The following is a 23,037-nucleotide window of genomic DNA, read 5'->3' as shown; positions in this document are numbered from 1 at the left end:
ATATTCCTACGGGGTAATCTTTCGTTAACGTAGGTAGCTACCTATCACTTTCAAGGTCGAAACAAGTTATTCGACGAGGACCTAGCGTGGTGGACAAGGATCACAACGCCAACCCCGTCTCTGATCATCCGCGATCAATCGGTCTGATCTTCGAGACCACTTGCGGATCTAGATAAGCCATTGAGCTTAAATTAACAACTTCGTGGCACTGGACTAGGTAGGCAGGGAACTAAAGGGGATTACACAGCTTGATAAATCCCTTACACCGTCACGTCACAAATGATGTATTCTCTGCAGTTCGAAGTTAGGTGCTATATTTATCATGGAGTATACTAATAAACTAGGTTAGACTGTCTAGCAGTTAGTTACACTCGATGGATCTAACGATCCCTGCAGATCGAGCTGAGGGGCTCGACATATGTATGTCACCTGGCGTAGACTGAGTATTATAAAAAATACGATTGCTAAACGGCCTGGTGATGCCTGGCGACTAGTGCCCATATCACGTTGCCAATAGGGGCCACGTACATTCTATGTGGGGTACATAAGGGACTGGGCAATCCTTGGCCGCGTTGGCTGCGTCTCTGCCGGCATACATTACATTAGCATGCCTCCAAGGCTCCAACATACATAGGTCTTCCTCAGCCCTGCCGATATAGACGATGGATGATCCATAATTACTCCGCAGTGCGTGTGGCTGTGTGGCACAACAGGACACCGGCTATCATGGAAGACTGCCGGGCTCTGGGCATCTGCATAGGAAGGAATTAGGCCAAAGGGCTGGGCTGCACTCATAACATTCATCTCATTTCTTACGTCTCCATTGGGTAGTCGATAGATCCACCTTATTTCTTTCGTTGCAACAAACAGTGTCGTCCCCATTTTCTCCTGAGATTCTCAGGCACGAAGCTCCAGTCTGGAACCCATAGAACTCTCGCAAGGAGATGTGTGTTCGCCGCATCTAGAAACGGTTCACATTTCACAATCTCCCAATTCTCCTTGTCGGCAATATAATCCGGCTCGTTTGGTGGTAGAGGGTTTCGGTTCTCTGGATATTGCGTGTCCACCAAGAACGGGCATTGCTTGATACCAACGTACTTCCCCATATCCTCTTCATTCCGATCATTCATACCTCTAGGAGGAAGCCATGTACCGCTCCAGAAGCCGAACCCGGTGCGTGCCTCGGCGAATTCGCCAGGTAGTAACCCGCGGAACTCAGATCGGATGAATTTGGCACGCATGTCGCGCGGTAGGAAGTAAGAGCTCGGGAAACGATACCACTCCTTTCCGAAGCATACATGGTCGCCATTTCCACCAAGGCCTTGTTGACCAACAACCCCTGTCCCAAGTGGCTGGTAAAGCGTAAGGGGTGCATAGTAGGCTTTGTATACACCGATAATGCGGGTCACGCCTAGATCAAGAGATAGCAATAGCACACCCATCACAACAACAAGCTTCAAGCGTGCTGGGATCTTCCCAACGAGAGTTTTCGGGTCTGAGCTTCCAAATGCCGACAAGATAATGTGAAGTCCCACAGCAGCGTTCAGTGCGATAAACGGGTACATGGGATACATGAACCGCTCCTCTTTATGTGGTTGGCTAGAGAAGATGGCAAGCCACATATAGAAAGGTGAAAGAAACACTGTAATGCGGATCCCGGAGTAAAATCCATGTTGTTTGGCGGAGAAGATCTTTTGTACGAAGAACAGGGGGAGGGATAAGAGAGCCAGAACGAACCAAATGTTGAAATTTATGGCAAGATTTCGAAAATAGAAGGTCCATGGCTCCGTTCCGTAGAGGTTGGGACCACCTGTGGATGAAAAGATGTTATACTTGACAATATTCCACGAGACCACTTCAAACTTCTTATAGAAGAAGGTGTTGATGGCCGCATCTCCGAGCTGTATTCAGTTAGACATAAACATCACAATTTGAAGATGCGCATGTACTTACAACAAGAACCAGGGCAGCGATTACTCCTCTACCAACTCGAAGGACCGCTTCATAGAACTTCTCGCGGTCTCTCATGAAGGCAAAGACGGCCAGGATGCCTTCTTCAACTAAGAAGGGGGCACAGAGAGCCGAGGCAAAAGGCCATCCGAGAATGCCGCCAACAGCAAACCACCAGATACCCCACGAGGTCTTAAGCCCACCTCTCCAGTTCATGAATGCAGCAGCTCCAAGGAGAGACATGTACATGGCGAAACTAGAGGGAAGATAGGCAACACTGGCATGGAAGTTTCCGGGTGACATGACAGTTGCCATAAGGAAGAAAAGGCCGATGCGTGGGTTCAGAGTGAAGCTGATGACGCGGAATAAAAGCACCTGGCATAACGAACAAACAAATGCTAGAACGTAACGAATGAAGTAGAATTCAGCCAGCTAAAGAAGAAAAGGAAAGGATGTTAGTATAAGAGTAAAGTAAGGCCTCGAATTAAATATGAGGTAAGTAGGTAGGTAGCATTTACCTTTGTAGTCTGCGGCAACAATCTCCTGAAGTTACCAACTATAGCATGCAATCCTACGTAAAACCAACTTCGGATGGCATACTCTGGTGAGTATTCCCATGTCTGCAAGCCATAGCCATGAGACAGGTAGTGAGTTGGTTCCCAGTAATTAAAAGTCTCGTCGCAATCTTGAATAGGTGCGTATAAAGCAGCGATGAAGTTGACGAGAAGGAAGATGTAAAATGCCTTTATGGGTTCAATCATGAACGGTGTCGCAGCTCTACAACAACGTGTTAGTGTCTTATTTAATGTTCCTGTGATAATCACATAATATCCACATACTTCTTCTTAGCATGTTTTGCAACTGGGTGAACGAAATCGTTCCCATGCTGAGTTTGTGTAGGAGGCATATTGAACGTGGTGAAATGGTGGTAATGCCACTCTCACTCAGCGTGGATACTCGGCGAGGTTACTCGTCGAGAGTAACAACATGCAACATGGAAGTTATAGAAAGCCTTGAAATAAATAATTTCAATGTTGTAAGTTGAAGTGTCCCCAAATGTTGAAATCGTCTAAAGTTGTAGAGAGCCAATTGAAAATGACGTTGATTAGTGGATCTGTCAGGCACAATCCATACGGCCTTCGGGTGAATACCGGCGCTGAAATCTAACTAACGTTACATGTTGATTGGCTCTAACTATTGTCACCATGTGCCATTAACATGGAAAGTGCTAGGTACGTAGGTACATCAAGATAATCCGTGCCCACTGTATGTTTCTAGAAGGCAAACTAGGTCAGTTGCAGCTGCAGACTTGCGGAAGCTTAGATTTTAGATTTATTTTAGTCTTCAAAGTTTCTTTTCAACATAAAACCATCTAACCTACACCTCTACCTCACTTTTGACCGGATGCTTTTTTTTTACATTTTTGGTTTTACCTGAAATATATATTCTCACACCGATTTAATCATCTGTAAAGGTTAATTTCTTACAAGTACAATCGTGTACCAGTTATCGCTAAGGTCTTCAAGATATCATCTTCTTAGTAGGTACTAAGGAGTCGCGATTCTAAGGCGATTTACGTCTCGTCTCGTCTCATATTATTTCATCTCATCCAGTGGTTAGTATGATTCCAACAATCTAAATTCAACATCGCCAATTACAACCCTTTCTAAAATCTTATTGCTCAATGCTAATACACTATTCCATAGCTCTTTCAACAACTATGTCTGGGCAGATTCCTGGCCTGACTATGTCAGGACCAGATACCTCACAGAGCCAGTCAGGTGGCCATGATGAAGCCAATCAAATCACATCTCAGCCTTCCATGGAAATGGAAATTGAAGAAACTGCTCAAATTGGAGAAACTGCACCATCTGATAACCCCATACCTTCTAACAATGCCATGGCAGAAGAGAAGGTCCCGGAGAATACGGATATTGAGGTCGGCGATGCTCCTAGCCCACCATCGCTAACTTCCGCCTTGGAAGCACTTCTTGGCAGTTTGGATCCCCCGGCTCAAGAACCCGCTCAAGAACCTGGCCTTACAAATGCTCAGCCGAACAACACAGAAGAGAATGATCAACCTCCCGAGCATGATGACCAAGGCAACCCTGAGTGGGAAGAAGACTCATCCCCCTATGAATCGTCGTCTGACTCGAGCAGCTCCGAAGATTCGGACGAGGAGTCAGAAGACGGAAAGAATTACAAGCTATTAGGTCCGGAGGAAACTGCCCGCATGCTTATGGAAATGGAGGGCGGTTCAGATGATGAAGGTGAAGGAAAGGGAAAAGGGACTGGTTCCGGCGCTCAAGTCCGGACTAAGAATGAGCAGCCCGAAGAAGTAGTTCCCAAGCCAGATATCACCATCACACCCGAGATGGAAATCCTAGAGCTTGGCGTCGTCGAGCACGTCGTCGAGAGCACAGTTGTAATCAAGGCAACTACTACGGGCGAGTTCCAAGTTCTCGATACTGGCTCCGTCGTATGTACAGAAGACCGCACAGTTATTGCAGCTGTAGCAGATCTAATCGGCAATGTGAGACAACCGCGGTATACTGCCAGGTTCACTAATGAGGAGGAAATCAAATCATACGGTCTAGAGCTAGGAGCCAAGGTTTTCTATCCGCCATCACATGCCTCATATGTCTTCACCCAATCACTTCGCCAGCAAAAGGGTACAGATGCAAGCAATTGGCACGATGAGGAAGCTGGTGATGATGAAGTCGAGTTTTCTGATGATGAGAAGGAGGCCGAGCACAAGAGACAGCTGAAGGCTAAGAAGAGGGGAGGGCGTGGCGGTAAAGGCACTGCTGTAGGAGGAAGGGAAGGCCGAGGTCATTCTGAGGCCCCATCTTTCCCTGGACCCGATGGCCTAAAATACGATGACGACGAAGACGGTCCTTATCGAAAACTAGCGAGGCCATCAAACTTTGCCCAAGCACCACCAGCTTCCTCAGCAGAATCCGGATATACGAACGGGCATGCAAGCAATAATAGCACTTTCCGAGGTGGTCGAAGCAGGGGACCGCGAGGCAACTCTTACGGACGTGGTGGACGGGGTAACCGTGGAGATTCACGAGGCGGCCATTCATTACCGCCGAGGCCCCCTAGGGGACAAGAGTACCAACCACAGCCCCAGCAACAATATGGTTTTCCGCCAGCCCCTCCGCCACCATCCATGCTACAGTTTTATGGAGCGCTGAACGGTACTCAACAACCCAACACGCCGTTGCCTTTTGCGTGGCCGCAGAACGCACCGCAAGGCTTTGTCCCACCGCCGCCGCCGCCGCCGCCACAATTCACTGGGCAACAAGCTAATTCGGGCCCATATTATAACCCGGAGTTCCTCGCCGCTCTGCAACGCCAGATGCAAAGTCAGCCCGGTCAGCAGAATAATCAGTGGTCAGGCCATGGCGGTGCCAGCTAGTATCATAAAGCCATAAATGGTGGTTGGAGTTTAATCGTCTCATATATTGATGTCTCACGAATGGGACTGGAGATATAGTATAGTTCTCCTGCTTCAGGTGTATGTGCCCCTATTTCTAGAATCTGAATATTGTAATTATTGTACTTATGGTGACTTTTTTTAGGTATAGTGATGCAATTACTCAATTACCCTAGGTACACCTAATAGTTGACAGAATGTGCCAGTGGCTTCATTGAGAATTAGCACAGCAGTGGACAGCACCGTAGCTACCAGCCTCTCCAACAGGATGGGGGGTTTGGGGTGAAGCAAGAACTCATTTTAACTAGGTGAGGGTCTGGAATACTTGCATATCAGAAAGGTGTCACAGACTAGAGAATACTCACTCAAGCCCTTCCTATCTGGGACAACATCCATTGCACGTTGAAGTAAATGAGTTCCATGTGGTAGCACATAGCATAGTCTACAGATTAACTCTTGCTAAGATGTGCCTGATTATGAGGGATCTATAGGTCCACCATACCAATCAACTTTATAATATTTCATGTTCTATTTCGAATGACGCAATGTCACGGTAGGATTAAAGGGGTAGTAATATTGTGATTTGAAGACATACCTAACCTAACTAGATACGTAGGTAGGTAAGTATGTATTCATAAAACAACCGAATCTCTGTCTGTCGACTTCTGTCTCTTCTTCGCTTTTAGTTTGTGAATGCGATAGGGTCGACAATTTAAGGAAGGACAAGATTATCGGTGTAGAAAAGACGCCACTACACCGCACCACCCGATGGTGTACATAGCCAAGGAGACCATTGCCATTCAACAGTAAGATCACGCTTGCACAAACAACTATCACCGTCCGGCATTAGCCACATTTTGCTACCTACCTTAATCAGTACCTTGCCCGATAGAGTCGTCGGTCATAATAGCTTTGGCGTCCAACCTGAGGTCGACTTGTTAGTTCCAAGAGTTACGGATTAACTATTCATAATAGGCACTCAAATTCGTGGTTATTCCACTTGACGATACCACGGAAGGCATGGCGCGATGTTACAATGTGACGACAATCAGATAAATCCAACTTACTACATACTACGTACTAATTACATAGTATTGGACTTTCAGCTGAAGATATCCACAGCACGGTCAAGACGGGCTTGATGGTATCCATTGGGTTTAGTGGGAGTCGTCACGACGATCCTCCACAGGCACCAATAGGTGATATCGATTGGCACAAAATAGTGATCGGCCTTTAGTGTAAAGCTGGAAAATAAAAAGACGCCTGGGGTGGCACGGCCGGTGCATTAAATGCGACAGACGGGAAGGTGGAAATTTGATTTTGATTTTTGAAGAAAGCACAACATTTGAATGTTACAAAGCGGAACTGACGGACAAAAAAAAAAGGAAACAAGAGTCGGGCAATGTCAGGGTTGTCTCAGTCTCACAAAACTAAAATAGCCAGATATCGCATAGAATACCTAGGGTAGGTACCTATCCATGATCTATCAAGAGGCACAAATTATGGAATCGGCCCAGCATTCGAGAAGGGGAAGGAAGAAAGGAAGAATGGGATAATATTTAGAATAGAGGAATAATTGAGCCAACAGTCATCGCAAGGGTATCGCAGCCAACATTGAAGGTATGTAAGAGGGATTTTAAATACTAGTTACCATGTAGTAACTACATATGTATGTAGTTATTTCTTAGGTACCGCATGGAGTAGTACATCCAGTAGTACATAGTTACATATCGTGATGTACACACATTTGAAGTAAAGGCTACTCCGTACTAAAATACGAATCCCTCCCGACCACGCGGAAGGAAAACGTGAAATCGGTCTATCGTATATTAAGTACAATCGATCTAAGCCGGTACGGGTACGGGCGCGAGAAGCAAAAATGCGAAGTTACACGGCAAAAACAAGATAAGACGTCATGTTGCGGTTCCACAACATGGAAGATCGTGGTATTATTGGAGACGATTTCGTCCCAAGAAGGTGTGGATCCCGTGTAGCGCCTACCTTGATAGTAAATAGTAAAAGAAAAAAGAAGGAAGATGCATTAAGAATAACCCTGAACCACGACGCTTTTAACCTTGGAAGTTACATAGCAGCCTATTACCCTACCACATGTAAGGTACATACTTAGAAGTTAGAACATACATAAGCAACATCTTGAAGTTGACAGAGTTGACAGAGTTGACCCGGAAGGCCGGAGGAAACATTGAAACTAAACAATCATATCAAGTAGGTTAGAGAGATATAGGTATGTGAACAGCATTCCGTTTCTTCCCACATGTTCTAATCATGCCATTGACACTTACCAGACAACAAGACCGAAATTTGAATATTCTAGTTATTTTAGTCAAACATGAGCTTCGTCAGTCATGCTTTTGCTTTAAATACCTAAAGGTTATTATGAACTCTTAGGCTGTTTCTCTGAGAATTAAGGGGTGATATAGCTATTCCCACATGTGCCTATTTTTGTGTAAGGTGGCATTCTTTTATGTATTCCTTTTTCAACCTGCCCAATAGAAACTAGGGGCAGGATGGTCCAATTGTCAAGCCCCCTGGCAGATCCCAGTAACACAAATCTCGCCTATCCTGCACCTTTAAACAATCGTCCAATCAAACAGGGCTGGTTCCTGAAAAAAGGCGCCCGTGTGCCTGACAACCCCTGACTAGCGCAAGAAGCTTGGGCCATAAGGTCGTGATAGTAAGGCCGAAAATGATCAGCGTTGGTAAACTCCAACGTTGATGGGATGATGTGGAAAACGAAGATAATTACAAGGATTGATCAATGGATAATGTACCTTTATAGTACAAACTTGGTAGGTAGGTAGGTGTATAAGTGTGAGATGATTCGATGCTGACCATAATACTATGTATTAGTTCTCTTTTCTATCTTAGTCAATGGATTGCGAAATGGGATTTCAGAGTACCTATGCATATTTGTTATGTACCCTAGGTACCTAACCTAGTAGTATATACCGATAGATCCATTGCAGGTAAACACATAACAATCTAGCTTAGATACATCAGATGAAACATTTATATACATACCTACCTACGTACATTGTACACGCGTTTGAAAGATGAGATAACAGCCTAAACTGATGAAGGGGCAGCATACATACATGTACCTGGAATTACTATACTACCTAAGGTATCGGTGTTACCAGCTATTAATTAATATGCCAAATTGCCCTTTTAATGCGTTCCGTTCGTAAGTGACACTCCCGGTTGGTTCATGCAAACACTCTAGGATATCATCAGCCTTGAAGTTCAAATGTTCAAGTTGTATGTATGTAGTTATTGTACAATACATGTGTAAAATATGATATGTATATGTGACTGTATAATAAACTTAGTACAGATCGGTACCTGCATACCTGCGTCTCTGGTTGTGTGGGCAGTGGTTGTTTCCAAAGTCCGGAGTACCTAACCTGCTAGCCCACGTACCTAACTTGCGGTACTGAGGTATACTGCGGTACCCCGACACGCTAAACCCTAGTCAACAGTGCTCCCCTCCCCCCCCCCCGTCCCACCAAGAACATTCAACTCGGCTCGTTTGTACTACCTATACTACCCTAGGTATTCTCATTCCTCGTCACTTTTCCCTTCCTCCCACTCTTTCTTCCCTTCCCTCCTCTTGCCCTTACCACCACCGCCTCTCACACGGTCTCTTTCCCCCTCTTCACGAGATTTTGGGTTTCCTTCATTGAATCCATTCTCACTTACGTTCTTTTTCAATTACCCCTCTCGAAATATCGGGATTAACAAAACCGTACCTTCTTTATACCGCGAGTCGCGACTCGACGTCTTGTAAGCCGACCGAATTCGATTCACCTTATACGGTAAACAAAGCGCAAGCCCACGACTATTTCGCCACTACCCGATAACCAAATCGCATTGTACTTACCCACGACGCCTATGAGCGCATTACATTCTTTTTACATTCACAGATCAACACGCGCCTCGCATTGATTTGCCCCTCACCATCGAAGTCGGTTTTAGTTATACCTGACCGTGCCGTGTTGTACCGTATCGGCTTGGAGGTGATAGTGGTGGAAGAGAAAGGACGATCTTTTAGAAGTATCCAGTTTACAGAGATCAGATAAACCAAATATCACCATGCCGAGCCACCAACACAATCACCTTCATAAAAGGCAAGGCGACAATGGCTTGGAGAAGTTTGTTGATGGCGTCGAGAGCGCTGCTAGTGATTTGAACCCCTTCAAATCACCTGCTACCCTACAGGCAAGGGCACCGGCACCATCGACCGTTTTTTTTACCGTGTACGAAACCATGTCCAAGACGTTCGACGGCCCCATCGCTGGATATTCAACCGTAGTCGAAGCTGACGACACCACCAAGGTCCAAGAGCCAACAATCGCTGCTCTTGCGCAGCCCACGTCACTACCTGAAGTAGAAAACACAAGCCCACTTACTGTAGCTCAGGCTGCCCAAACTTCCTTGGATTTGGCTACGAGTACCGCTGCCGCTGCAAAGGATACGGATATCCTCCCGGGATCTATCATGCAAACTGGCTCCGTCGACCTCAGCCAGCACTCAACATTAGCTATAGCAACGAGCAGACCCACGACACTCAGCCAAGCGACCAAGAACGTGGAGACATCCGAGGCGGCCGCCGCCACTCGCGCATCCGCCTCTTCCTCTTCATCGGCAACAGCTACAGCAGAATCATCGAATGCTAGCAGCAGCAGCGCGGCGAAAGCTGGTATTGCAATCGGAGTTCTCGGCGGTATCCTGGTCGTTGGCCTGCTTGTCTTCTTCCTGATGAACAAACGTAGGAAGCAGCTCCAAAAAGAGCGAGAAGATAATGAAAAAGTCAATCACGGACCTTACAATGCTCGTCCCATGTCTATGCTTTCGACCCAGACTAGCGCCACTGCACCTCAGTTGAGTTTGCGTCCTCTCACAGAGTTCATGCCCGCCTTCAGCGAGCGACGATCTAGCAAGGGAGCACACCTTGCGCTTGCTACAGGAAACCAATCTCTCTGGGAACGACCCGGTACAAGCCACGCTAACAACACTGAAAACCCCTTTGGCAACCACGCGGAACGTGTTCAAACGCCTACTGGAAACGGCCGGCCAACGAATCCCTTCGACAACCCAGAGAACGTTGTTGGCGTTGCTCAGACTACGAACTCACCCCCGAGGTCTGTGCCGACTACGGGTGGAACTGCAGTTGGCGCTGGTGCCGGTGCCCTCAGCACAGCTGCTGCGGGTGCCGCATTAGTTCGAAAGGCCTCCGCTCGAAAGAACGCCCCTGCACCCCTAGACCTTACGATGCCTGCTACGCCTCCCAGCCCAGCTGGTACCGAGTTCAGTATTAACTCAGTCGCTCCTGGACAATCGCCTGGCCCCTCAAAAAGTGCAGCAGCTATCGCGGCAGCTGGTGGCCCTTCGGCGACGGTTGTTCACCGTGTCCAGCTAGACTTCAAGCCAACTCTAGAGGACGAGATGGGATTAAAAGCTGGTCAACTCGTCAGACTCATACACGAGTATGACGATGGCTGGGTAAGTAATCAAATTCTCGGTCGCAATTAATGCCCCGCTAACATGTCAATAGTCTATGTGCATTTCACTAGACCGTAGTGTACAGGGTGTTGTTCCGAGAACTTGCTTGTCAACGCGGCCCGTGAAGCCTCGTCCCGCTGGTGGTCCTGGAGCTCGCAACGGTCCTCCTATAAACCCCAGTGGCCAACGTGGGCCCCGAGGTCCTGGCCCGAACTACCCCCCTGGAGCTCGACCCATGACTCCCCAGAGTGGCCGCCCGGAGTCACCTATGATGCGCTCTATGGCAGGACGACCACAGTCACCTGCCACTATGCGACCGCACTCCCCCGCAACCGGACGTCCAATGAGCCCCTACGGAAGTCGTCCGGCTTCTCCGGCGACCGGCCGACCAATGAGCCCCGGCCCCCAAGCACAGTCACCTGCTTCAAGACAACAACGAAGGATGACGCCACCTGGGCCTAGTCCGATGAACCCCAATGCCGGTTCTCCTACCGAGCAACAGAACCGATCTCCTGGTCAAGGTGCTGTTGGCAGGAAACCCGTTCCGGGTCAAGCTTATTGATCAATAATATAAAGCATTATTGACTAAGGCCCTGAATTTTTTTTTTACAATTATCTTTCCTTACGAAGGATTCCCCCCATCTGATTATAGTAGAGAGATACGTCGGAGCCATTGAACCCCTCGATTTTGACGAACGTTGATGAACAAACTACCTTTCTCCACACTCGCTTGCGACCCTTTATCTTTTCCTTTAAGTTGGTGTTTTCTTTTCTCTTTTCTTGCTATTGTTACTTTGAACTCCGGTCATTGCATATTGCCAGCGTGGTTTCATCAGAAAAGCTACACAGTATCGACCCCGACCGAGCGCTACCTTGGTAATTCGGCTACTGCTGCTTGGGTTGGGATAATCTGGTAATTTCTTGTCGATAATTTCTAAACCCGAGGATATCCTAACAAACTATCCTCGGCTGGCGTTGAGGATGCTGTGACTTGGCATCGGTTCTGCAGCCTTGCGCGCACAGCCTCATCGCTGAAAGCTAAACTGGGTTGATACCTCGTTCATTCATACCCCTCGCAATTGTATGACCTGGGATCGAACGCAGCTGCTTCTAGTCTCTCTATTCTACCTTCCAAACCAGCTTTGGAAAAGAGACTTACAACACCTTTGGGACAATTTTGATACCTTCTCCTTCATTCCTGGCTGCAGAATCCAGGATGATCGAGCAAGCCTGGTATCGGTATTTTTTACTCTTTGATCGACCGAGGGAGGGTTGGATCATTAGTTGGCTAGGCTAGCTGAGGGGATGATTTTTTTTGGTGTGGATGTGTGTGGATGTTAAAGACGCCCACGAAGTTAGTCAGCTGGACAGGATCTAAGCTCGGAGACGAAAGATGAAAGACGAAAGATGAACGAAAGATGATGGCGGAGCCTGAGGAAGGATGGTGAGATGAGGTGTGATGTCTTTCCCATGAAGAAGGAAAGAAAGGGGAAGAAGGAGAGAGAGAGAGAGAGAGATCAGAGATGGATGGATGGATGGATGTTTACGGATGAGTCTCTGCAGGGCTGCCTGTATATCTACGAGAAGGAGGCAGACGGGGTGGGTGGTAGGAGATATATGTAGGAGGTAGGAGGTAGGAGGTCCTGGGACCAGTTTTCCTCGCTGTAGGTGTAGGGTATCCAATGAAAGTTAATGGCTCCCTAAACTAACTACCCTACCCTAATGTTGGCGATTCTCGCGTCTACGTGACCTGTCTGTCCAATACAATGCGTGCCTGCGCAAATGATCACATAATATCACGCCTAATCTCTCCGGGCTTCGGGGACAATTACGTACCCAGGTAGATGATAAACACGACTGCCGTCTTCAGTCACAATATACTTAAGTAGGCACCTAGTAAACCCAGGTTTATTGTCATGTGTATGTATTATATTCACAGAAGTACTGACTGACACTGCCACAAGCAATGTCGGGATAAGAGAAAACGACAGCAACCAACCAACCAACCAACCAACCCCCCTTTCCCAAATACAATACCAATACATACCTACATACAGTCCAGCCCTAACCCCAACGATCGAACTCCAAGTTGAACAACCTCCGGAACCCGAGTAGAATCCGTCACGATTTTGAACTCCTATCCTCTAAAACAGCCCCCCTACAATCACCTCCTATTCCGTCCTGGCACCCCTTACTTACTACTTAAGCTGGGCACGACTGCACTCTCCTATGGCTAGCTTCCTTTTTTTCTCTTCCCGACATTCCAGCATTATTCTTCGTCTTGAGCGAGCGCATGAACCAATAATTGGCTCTGCCGCCATCTTCCTTGGCGCCCTTCTTTGCCGATTTCTTCGCGGCCTTGGGAGGCTTCCAGCTACCCTTCGACTTGATCTTGATCGTTTTACCGCCATGCTTTTTCGACCGCCGTGGCTTTTGGGCCCTGGTCTTCTTCTTGCCTAGTGTATTTGTATTGGATGACGTCTCGGGCCTGGTGCTGGTGGTGGCGCTATCGAAACGCACCTTGGTACGGAGATATACCTTTTTGATCCACTTCTTGAGTTTGAATTTCTGGATGCGCTTGGTGAGGGTGGTGGAGGACGCGTTCGAGTGCTTGAAGTGCAAGCCGGGCATGTGGGCGCCCTCGGGGTCAGATCTTGATCCGAGGGCGGCAAGAGAGCCACGCGAGAAACGTTTCGGTGAGGGTGTGGGCATAGTGTGATACTGGTTGCTTTCGCTCTGCCATTGTATCTTGGTCAAATTTGTTGCCCGCGATTCCGTGCTCGGGCGTAGGCGGTCCATGGAACCGGCGTTACTCGGCCGAAACGGTATGTCATCCTCGAATGAGCTAAAGTTTGTCGACAAGAGAAGCTCGGGAAAGCTGCCTTGAACAGCTGAAGTGCTGGAAAATTGATCTTCTGGTACGGGGATTGTATCACCCGGAGAAGAGGGCGAAGCTGGAGGCTTCTGTGTTGCCTCGCTAGAATTTTCATCATCGTCACAACCCAATTTTTGTAACACATCGTCCTGTTCTGGTATAGACCCGACAGAAGTGATGCCCGAGAGAGCATGTTTAGGAGTATACTCTCCACTAGCTGTTCTAGTATCTGTATCTGAGACACCGCCAGTAGCGGCTAGTTCTTCCATCAGGCATTGGCCCGTTTTATCGTGTAGGGCTGATACGTCGTTTGTTGAAACGCTGGACTTGGTCGAGGTTTCTTGTGACTGGTATACGCCATATCGAGACATTTCCGACAAGAAGCTCTCCGACCAAGTGTTCAGCTGTGGAGAACGGCTGGAGTCGACAGGGGAACGAATACCTTCGGATGGATAAGATGACGAAGCACTACGAACCCTAGTGACGGACGCGAGTGATTTCACAGCTTCTGGGATCTTAACCTCTGGTAATCTAGCATATGGGTTGCGATCTTTCAGCAGGCTGCTTTGACGAGCCCCCTTATTTCCTTCGTCCTGTTTTGAGGAGAGTTGACCAATATGTTTGCGCCCGGGGGTCAGGTCAATAGGGGTACCGGGACGATAGAAGCTAGAGACGCGTTTGAGACTTTTGGACTCTGAAAGTGATAGCACGTTTTCAATGCGGGCTGAAAGGGGCTGTAGCTCCCTGGTAGCAGAACGAGGGTTGTCTGTGGTCGGAACATTCTGACGGTTCTCGTCCTTCTCGAATAGACTTGAGAAGGCTGAAGAGATATTCGCCCTTTTACCGGGACCAGGGCTGCTAACGTGAACTGTAGGGAATCTACCGCCTGGTTGGTTTGGGTCGCTATCCTTGGATTTCTCACGGGCAAACGCTCTGCTAGGCAGAGACCATCCTCGTAAAGACATAGCAATGAATGTGACTAAATTTGCTCTTCGGATGTACTTTAGCAATACACCTAAATTCGTATTACAATGGTCTAACGTAAAGTAAGGTGTTGTCGAATTATAAGTGACAGACGGAGGAGTATACGATGTGTTTAAGAGTGGTCAAATACTTATTTATTAGGCACATGTCTACTTTGTAGGTATGTAGTAGTAGGTCTGTCTATATGTACTAGGTAATTGCGAAGATGAAATAGGAAGCCTTGAGGAGCCAGACAAATACTGTCTTGCTGGTACCCACCACGCCTAGTACCTACCGAATATGGTTCGAACTTGATACTCTAGGAAAGCACGAAGATGATATATCGTTAGGAGTTGCCATTATGAAAACCTACCTAGGGTAGGGCAGGTACGCAGAGTAGTTAATTAAGCTTACCTAGTGTAAAAGTGGTTAAGTACATGAAGGCCACTTAGCGACTCGGCATAATTCAATAATACCATCGAAACGGTAATACGAAGTGTTGCCGCCGCCCCAACAAGTTTCTAATGATGTCACGATATCGTACCATGAACCCATAAACCCTTAAACACTTACCATCAGGCAAAATAATGAAAGAATTTGCAGTCAATTCCAACTTGCCACCCTCGCGAATACTGTAGGTTTATTAGCAGCCAGTCAACGAAGTCATGTTGCAGATTTCATCCCATTTTATCACCAAGGCTTATACCCCTCTACAGCTATGGGATCTTTTCGAAGATCTCAACAACTAATAGCAGCTTGCTGGGCAAGGCGGTTAAGCCGGATTTCCCATGGAACATCCAGATTAGCTTGGACGTCGATCCGTTGCCGTGCATCCAAGGTTGGCAGCCGATCATCACTTTTACAGAAATCTCAACCACAATTCCAACCACAGTTACAATCTCAATTTCCACGTGGCTTTTTTAGTTCCCGTCCGAATCAACAACAAAAGGACCCCGGTGGCGATACTCAGGCCCATGCCGATTCCGGTTCCGGTGCCGATGCTGGTTCTGGTCCTGGTAAACGTCCCCTTGCTGTCCTGCCTACAGCCTTCGTACTTTTAGGCGCCTTGCTTATATCCTCACTCTATCCAGGAGGTGAAAAACACCAACGTCACTCCAACCTTGTGAGACAGACAAAGAAACCCTCCGGCGATACTACCAGTAGTGATAGTGATGGCTCGAAAACTAATCCTGATGAGACTTCATGGTCAGCCTTTACTCGACGATTTGAGGATTTCTCTAATGTCACTGACATAGAATGGACCGCATTATCCGATCGCATAGTCGGTCTGATCTTGCCTGAGTGGTCCAAGGGCCTTCCCGGCCAGATCCGCAAGCTCCAGCGCGAGTTGTCCATGGTAGATGGGTCGCTGGCTAATGAAATCTGGCAAGAAGCTCATGACCCTTTCATTCATCCTGAGATACAGTATTCTGCCAAGGTACGCGTCTCTGATGAGCTCTGCGACGATGAGAAGGAGTTCTTGTCTCGTAGGAAGAAAGTTGCCACCGTAGCTTTAGCCAAGTACCTTGGCCTCGATGAGAAAGCAATTCATCCCGACGATGTTCCCACCATAGCTATGTGTGGTTCTGGCGGTGGCCTACGAGCCTTAGTAGCTGGCTCAGGCTCTCTCCTCGCTACCCAGGAAGACGGCTTATTGGACTGTGTCACCTATACGTCCGGCGTTAGTGGTTCATGTTGGCTTCAATCTCTATATCTCTCATCCCTTACCAATTGCCGGCTCGACCGCATCGTTGATCACCTGAAGGCTCGGATAGGCGTTCATATTGCATATCCTCCAGCTGCGTTTTCATCCGTGACCACCTCGCCAACCAACAAGCTACTGCTTAGTAGTCTAGTTGAGAAACTCAAAGGGGATCCGAATGCAAACCTCGGACTTGTCGATATATATGGCATTCTCTTATCAGCACGGCTTTTAGTACCAAAGGGCGAACTAGGAATTAACGAGAAGGACTTCAAAATGTCTAATCAAAGAGAATATATCAAATACGGACAAAATCCCATGCCGATCTACACTGCCGTCCGGCACGAGATACCAGATCTAGAGCAAACATCAAAAATGGGCCATGACAGTACCGAGCGTGCTAAGGAGGTTGCAAAGCAAGAGGCATGGTTTCAATGGTTTGAGCTAACGCCGTACGAGTTTTTTTGTGAGGAATTTAACGCCGGAATTCCAACTTGGGCGCTTGGTCGACGGTTTAACAACGGTCAGGATGTAGCTCCGGAAGGGAATGGTTCCCATCTACCAGAGCTTCGAATGCCTATTATGATGGGAATTTTCGGCAGCGCTTTTTGTGCCACACTAAGTCACTATTATCGAGAGATCCGGCCACTCGTGAGGAGACTTACTGGTTTTGCTTCCGTTGACGATATGATTAACGGATATAATGAAGATTTGGAAAAAGTTCATCCTTTTGACCCTGCTCAGATACCCAATTTTACCTATAATATGGAAGGAAAGTTACGATTTACGACACCCACGACTATTTACAACAGTGAATATATTCAGCTTATGGACGCTGGCATGTCGAACAACTTACCAATATACCCCCTTCTCCGACCTGGTCGAGACGTCGATATAATTGTGGCATTCGACGCATCTGCCGACGTCAAAACAGATAACTGGTTATCTGTAGCAGACGGTTACGCCCGCCAACGTGGCGTCAAAGGTTGGCCTATCGGTGTCGGGTGGCCGAAGGCAACGGACTCGGCGCAAAAGATTGAACGGCAGTTGGAGGCTGCGCAAGCGAAATCGGTTTCTGAGGCAGAAACTAAAATGCAGCAAGCGCAACGAGACCAAAAGATGCATCAAGTATCAGATGACAATACCAAAGGCTTGGAAAAACAGCAGATGGAGAATAGCACCAAGTCGGATCACGACATAGCGCATCCGGAGGACTCGGATCTTGGCTACTGCACGATTTGGGTAGGCTCGACAGAAGAACGTTCAACGGAGCCGCCGCCGCCACCGACCAAGGCGCTCACAGATGACACATTGTCCTGGCATTTAACAGAGCCTAATGCGGGCATCACAGTGGTATACCTTCCGTTCCTAGCCAACCCCAAAGTTGACGGCGTCAACCCGGCAACTAGCGACTACATGAGCACCTGGAACTTTGTCTACACGCCGGACCAAGTTGACAAGGTCGTCGCCCTCGCTCGGCAGAATTACGCTGAAGGCAAGGACCGGATCCGCCGCTGCGTCCGCGCTGTCTACGAGCGCAAAAAGAAGATGCGCGAGGACCATGAGGCCGCTGCCCTGAAGGAAAGGTATAGGCGACTAGTTAGGCTGGGCATCGCGGATAAACTAGGCGAGGGCGACCACTTTAGTTAAGAACAGTAATTTCTCTGTCCTTTATTTTAGGTCCGTCCTCGTGTCACTGTATTATTCCTGCCACTTCTCTTCTTCTTTCACTTACCTACTTATGCCTGTATCGTCATACGGGGCAGTATTTATTACCTATAGTTATTAGATAGTGTACACACTTGTAATCAAAATATAGAAACTCTCCTAGTTAAAGATATGATGATAGTAGCCATGACGTGAAACTCCCTACTCGCGAGAATCATTCTGGACTTCATCCAATGAATATACGCGTCCCAATGATAGAAACTGGGAGAAATTATTCTCAATGTTGTAATGGTTTCTTTTAATTTCTATCATTGGGATATATAGATTCATTATTTAAGAGCGCCATTATTCCTAAATACCTAGTATTTAGGATTACTCTTGGTTAGGTAGGTACCTAGGCAGGTAAGTAGAACTATTCTCGACGAATATATTCTTTTCGTCCAGCTTATAATCATCTCCTTCTATCTATGAAGAGCCATCACCTATCTAACTATTATCATCACGTTAGAATCATTCCTCCTATAACACCTAGGTATTCTTTAGCTACCTACCTACCTACCTAGATCATGGTCGACGAGTACCTAGGAAGCAAGGCAAGTATTCCGGTTAGGTCTATTGCGTCCCTAGGTAGGTAGGTAGGTAGGTACTTGGGTGAATAAAAGAAAGTTGGGGTATGGGGATGATGCTTTCAAGTTACCTGTGTGAAATACCTAGATGAAAAGCTATGCTACATAGGTAGGTAAGGTTAGATGATAGTAGGTATATATATATATGTACGGCCTGTCTTACGTAGTTGCACGTGGTGCATCACTTGGTACCTATTTACTTGGTTGGCATTCGTCTTCCTTCCACTCTTGGTACCTACCTAGGGGCGGACACACACACTTAGCCCAGGTGCCCAGTTCAAACTTCACACACATCTATCTCTACAAGTTTATATTTCCTTGCAGTTTGCCAGCATGCTTTACTTTAGGTAGGTAGGTAGGCACTCTTGGTTCGGTTTTTTGTCTTATTTTGAATACTTATTGAGTTATAGTACAATGATACAACATTGGTAGACAACTATGCAGTTATGTATGTACCTAGGTAAGGCTAGCTGTGGGTTGGACGGGATTGGGCGGAGTTTTTGTATGTCTCCCCTTCTTCGTCCTCCTCCTACTCTTCCTTAGCCTTTCCCTTTTGGAATCTATCTATCCTAGCTAGGATAACTGCCTACCTAATACCGAAAGGTAGGTAGGCAGTGCCCTCGAACCAGATAGACGGATATCATCATAATCATCGCGTTTCCCCTCGCCCCTTTATCGCCTCCCCCCCTTTTTTTTTCATCATGCATGAACTAACCAACCAATCCCCCTTTTCCATTTTCCGTGCCCCCGTTTTTTTTGGTTGATTGCGATATCGCCCAATGTCTCATTCCATGATACATTTCTCATTTCCGGAAAAGGGGAGGTTTTCTGATGTTTGCTTATTTTCACGCGAAGATAAAAAAAAAAAGCAAAAGGATTCGATGAAAACTACGATATTATCTCTCCAATATCGATATGCACCGGTTGCCAGGGAACGGCGTCATCGGCAAAGGTATCGCTTGGCACCCTGGTCTCGCCTGGGCTGTATAGGTACCACGATTTGAGGGTGCTGATAGCAGCTGCTGTCCTGGCGGCATCAAGGCTGGGCCCGGTCCCCTCACCTATCTTGTCTCGCCCGCTGTAGATCCCCACCACGAAGACGGGTGTCCTGCTCAGTCGTCCGGACTCGCTTAGAAGTCTTGCGACGGGTGGATCGAAGTCCTCTCTTGCGCAAAGTCGTGCCACCTCTCTTGTCGGTAATTTGAATTCAAATAGGTTGGCTATATCCAGTTTCCTAGAAAGAACGTGTGCGTTGATGAAGGTCTTGGCGGGCTCCCTTCCGGTGTGTAAGTAGATGGCGCCGAGCACAGCACGCACAAAATTTGCTTGCGCATTGCTGAGTGGATCATCCACCATCATGTTCTTTTTGTTCCTTTCGTCGCTCACCTCGGGTGGCGCATCATCTTCCTCCTTTTTCTCTTTCGTAAGCATCTCGCCGAAAGGATCATCGTATAACACTCGACTACTCATGCCTCGGCGCCATTTGTATTTTAGCACCTCCTTCGACTCGGCACGCACGTATCCCCATTTATTCATCAAAAGCGTCGGCTTGTGGCGCGAAAATTGTAGGAAGCCTGGGTCTACCTCCTCACCAGGTGCTGCGGCAGCTTCCACACCCCAGGCGCGTGCGATTTGGTGTAGTGGCGGTACACCGGCATATCCCTTCATGGCAGCGAACAGGATGGCCATGGGTAGTCGTGGGAACCGGGTGAGGAGGTATTCCGACGTATGGTAGTTGAGAAGGGCTGTGCCGACAAATGCAAGGTTCGCATTGTTGAACCTCGGGTTGGCATCAGCAGAAGGGTCTATGAGGCATCGTGCGAGGACTTGTAGAGGGATCTTGGTGGAGAGAGAGAGTCGCGCATGGAGAGCGGCAAGCTTGGCCGAATAGAGAGCTCGTTCTGGAGGTGGTGAAGGTAATGGTGAGGTCCGGGCCTCTTCTATTTCATCAGGAGCATCTTCGTAGGAAATATTTGCATCGTCAAGCACTGCATTGGGTGTTGTTGACTGCCATCTCCTTTGAGAGCATAGAGGGGCTTGTAAATGTGAAGTAGCCGGGGATATTCGGGTAGATCTCGATATGGTGGTGGGTGGCCTGGTAGGTGATCTGGTGGGCCTTGTAGAGAGCAATTGACTCGATAACGTATTCAACCGTATTCTCTTCATTTTTTGCAAAATTGACCCAAGATCCCTCGTTCCCAGCGCACTGAGGGGTGGTTTAAGACACAGTCAATTGGTAGTGTAGTTAATTTCGTGTTCGGCTGCGTCTGTGTCTTGTCTGGCACCAAAAAGAAAAAAAGAGACAAGAAAAAGTTTCTGATAATTGAAAATGAAGCTAGTTACTGTCCGATTATCAGTTGGACCAATGATAAGGAATCTGTGCACGTGCCACCACTTCAACCCACTTACTTCAACCGTTCAACTTCAAATGTTGTGTAATTGTGCATGCATATATCGGATCAATCACTTGCCCTTTACCGATCCAATCAAATACCACTGCACTTCCAATACTAATACCCGTACATACTACATATGTACCTCATCGTCGCAATCCACTCTTCTTACTTACATTTTGTAGGTAGGTAATTAACTTACTACGAAACTACTCAAACCACCTACCGACAAGACCTTGATCGTCACACTTCTAGACAATATGGTAAGCATCTACTTTTCTATTATTTACATACTTACAACACCAATCCATTGCTAACTGCGAAACAGGGCGGTGGTTCTAAAGTTCCGTAAGTCAACATGAATTCCGCCCGAGCCATTATCCAATCCTCGAAACCTCCAGGGCTCCGAGTCTGACCCTCCCAACCTTAGCTACCCCAAGCATGTCTGGTCTCCGGCCGGTGGTTGGTACACACAGCCGAGCAACTGGAAGTTCAACACTGCCATCTTCATGGGCGTCATCGTCGGCATCTCCGCCTTAACGTGGAAACTGAGCGCCGAGCGAGAATTCCGATACAAGATGCCAGAACCAGGCCGATTCTACCCCAGTCGAAAGTAGGTTTCAGTTTCATCACGGGTTTCGAAACTTATGGGTACTCGCAAAAGCTGACTCTTTTTGTGTAGCTGGACTAAACAGATCAGGGAGCATGAGGCAGCGCAAGAAGCGGATAAGACGGAAAAATCATCATAAAGCTAGCTAGCATCGTCTCGGACAGAAAATGCAAAAAAAAAAAAAAAAAAAAAAAAATGAATTAGGTTTTGAAATGGTGGTGGAATATGAGCATCGTGCTACCTTATGAATTATCCTATGAATTATGAACTTGGGAATTGCCTCTTGCTTGTCCTTAGGTGAGAGTTGTCACCAGCCTTCCAAGGTTCTTGATATTCCCGTTCGATATTGACGGAATGGGCTTGTGGCTTACATGTATCGTCGCTGCAGACGAGTATAAGGACCCATCTCGGCCAGACCTTGGCCCCCTATTTTGGCCAAGCAGTAAATCTATAATGCTTCATGGTGGGTAACTGAATCTATTCGTGAACCTTTTTGGGTTAACGCAACTAAAGAATGAAATATCAACCAGAAAGCAGCTTTTACTGGAGGTCGTCAACTATGTCGTATATTCCTTACCATTCCGTTGTCGTCACTGATGCAACCTAACGCAGCCAAGTTTCCCCCTATTCACTAACAACATAGCCACTCCTATTCTGAAATTATAAGCTCCAACATAGACACACATATGTGCTTTCTTTAAACATACTACTCATGTAGAAACGTATCTAAACAGCCAAGCCTCAGAGCACTGAAAGAAAACTCCTTATATGTCTTGGTAACTGTTTACACCCAGCTGTTGTCAACTCGACACCAAAGGGGCAATCAAAATGGTGGTCTTTCCAAGCTGTTACATCGATGTATCAACATTTCCTAGTATAAGTTCTATATTGAATAGCCAACCATTAGGAAGAAAGGTCTAGGTCAGCCCTGGCAGTTTTCAGTCTCATCGCTGAGATAGATACAAGAACAGCTAAGACAGGTGGATACGAAGAAATAGAATAAAGAATAAGAGGTCTAGAGACAAGAAGGCCGACATTTACGACGTTTGCCAGCCAGATATAAGACACGACTCAAGGACACCAGACATTAGAGCGTAGGAGAGGATGGCTTGGAACTTGTAGATGACTTACTCCTATGACTTCTAGTAGTAGGAAACCCCATGGACATGAGAAGGGACGGAAATATTATGGCTATGCACGTAATTATCAACGCCACATTCATGTATCTAATGTAGTGTCGTGTGGCTACAGCAAAACGGGGGATGTCATTAGAGAGCTTACAGCC

General features: G+C 47.2%; 7 protein-coding genes across 7 annotated transcripts; 4 read left to right on the top strand and 3 right to left on the bottom strand.

The window, feature by feature from the left end:
• Positions 1-845: 845 nt before the first annotated feature.
• GGS25DRAFT_522442 (glycosyltransferase family 22 protein) lies at positions 846-2,857 on the bottom strand (the record flags this gene model as incomplete). The annotated part of the gene is made up of 4 exons (XM_049264239.1): positions 846-1,901; positions 1,954-2,382; positions 2,469-2,727; positions 2,790-2,857. The coding sequence occupies 4 exons, from the start codon at positions 2,855-2,857 to the stop codon at positions 846-848; spliced, it is 1,812 nt and encodes a 603-aa protein (XP_049115326.1).
• Positions 2,858-3,263: 406 nt separating this feature from the next.
• On the top strand, positions 3,264-5,917 carry GGS25DRAFT_493810 (NAF1-domain-containing protein). The gene is made up of 2 exons (XM_049261288.1): positions 3,264-3,565; positions 3,657-5,917. The coding sequence occupies exon 2, from the start codon at positions 3,671-3,673 to the stop codon at positions 5,372-5,374; it is 1,704 nt and encodes a 567-aa protein (XP_049115325.1). The 5' UTR covers positions 3,264-3,565; positions 3,657-3,670; the 3' UTR covers positions 5,375-5,917.
• A 3,436-nt stretch (positions 5,918-9,353) lies between these two features.
• On the top strand, positions 9,354-11,921 carry GGS25DRAFT_313341 (uncharacterized protein). The gene is made up of 2 exons (XM_049257737.1): positions 9,354-10,915; positions 10,968-11,921. Exons 1-2 carry the CDS (start codon positions 9,506-9,508, stop codon positions 11,475-11,477), a joined length of 1,920 nt encoding a protein of 639 aa, XP_049115324.1. The 5' UTR covers positions 9,354-9,505; the 3' UTR covers positions 11,478-11,921.
• Positions 11,922-12,856: 935 nt separating this feature from the next.
• On the bottom strand, positions 12,857-15,111 carry GGS25DRAFT_493807 (uncharacterized protein). Its single transcript, XM_049261287.1, has one exon. It carries the CDS (start codon positions 14,753-14,755, stop codon positions 13,118-13,120), a length of 1,638 nt encoding a protein of 545 aa, XP_049115323.1. The 5' UTR covers positions 14,756-15,111; the 3' UTR covers positions 12,857-13,117.
• A 169-nt stretch (positions 15,112-15,280) lies between these two features.
• Positions 15,281-18,500, top strand: GGS25DRAFT_313295 (FabD/lysophospholipase-like protein). The gene has a single exon (XM_049257736.1). It carries the CDS (start codon positions 15,472-15,474, stop codon positions 18,103-18,105), a length of 2,634 nt encoding a protein of 877 aa, XP_049115322.1. The 5' UTR covers positions 15,281-15,471; the 3' UTR covers positions 18,106-18,500.
• A 984-nt stretch (positions 18,501-19,484) lies between these two features.
• GGS25DRAFT_493803 (ribonuclease III) lies at positions 19,485-21,049 on the bottom strand. Its single transcript, XM_049261286.1, has one exon. The coding sequence runs from the start codon at positions 20,913-20,915 to the stop codon at positions 19,638-19,640; it is 1,278 nt and encodes a 425-aa protein (XP_049115321.1). The 5' UTR covers positions 20,916-21,049; the 3' UTR covers positions 19,485-19,637.
• Positions 21,050-21,183: 134 nt separating this feature from the next.
• GGS25DRAFT_493800 (uncharacterized protein) lies at positions 21,184-22,058 on the top strand. The gene is made up of 4 exons (XM_049261285.1): positions 21,184-21,405; positions 21,471-21,490; positions 21,573-21,755; positions 21,825-22,058. Exons 1-4 carry the CDS (start codon positions 21,403-21,405, stop codon positions 21,889-21,891), a joined length of 273 nt encoding a protein of 90 aa, XP_049115320.1. The 5' UTR covers positions 21,184-21,402; the 3' UTR covers positions 21,892-22,058.
• Positions 22,059-23,037: the final 979 nt, after the last annotated feature.

The sequence above is a fragment of the Hypoxylon fragiforme genome (assembly GCF_022984875.1).
Source record: "Hypoxylon fragiforme strain CBS 206.31 chromosome Unknown GGS25scaffold_6, whole genome shotgun sequence".
Lineage (NCBI taxonomy): Eukaryota > Fungi > Ascomycota > Sordariomycetes > Xylariales > Hypoxylaceae > Hypoxylon > Hypoxylon fragiforme.
This window is presented reverse-complemented; position numbering and strand designations above follow the sequence as displayed.

Coding starts and splice junctions, on each gene's coding strand:
- GGS25DRAFT_493810 (XM_049261288.1), top strand. CDS start 3,671: ATGTCTGGGCAGATTCCTGGCCTGACTATGTCAGGACCAGATACCTCA.
- GGS25DRAFT_313341 (XM_049257737.1), top strand. CDS start 9,506: ATGCCGAGCCACCAACACAATCACCTTCATAAAAGGCAAGGCGACAAT. Junction 10,916..10,967: donor ACGAGTATGACGATGGCTGG/GTAAGTAATCAA, acceptor ACATGTCAATAG/TCTATGTGCATTTCACTAGA.
- GGS25DRAFT_493807 (XM_049261287.1), bottom strand. CDS start 14,755: ATGTCTTTACGAGGATGGTCTCTGCCTAGCAGAGCGTTTGCCCGTGAG.
- GGS25DRAFT_313295 (XM_049257736.1), top strand. CDS start 15,472: ATGGGATCTTTTCGAAGATCTCAACAACTAATAGCAGCTTGCTGGGCA.
- GGS25DRAFT_493803 (XM_049261286.1), bottom strand. CDS start 20,915: ATGAAGAGAATACGGTTGAATACGTTATCGAGTCAATTGCTCTCTACA.
- GGS25DRAFT_493800 (XM_049261285.1), top strand. Junction 21,491..21,572: donor GGCGGTGGTTCTAAAGTTCC/GTAAGTCAACAT, acceptor TCCCAACCTTAG/CTACCCCAAGCATGTCTGGT. Junction 21,756..21,824: donor CGATTCTACCCCAGTCGAAA/GTAGGTTTCAGT, acceptor CTTTTTGTGTAG/CTGGACTAAACAGATCAGGG.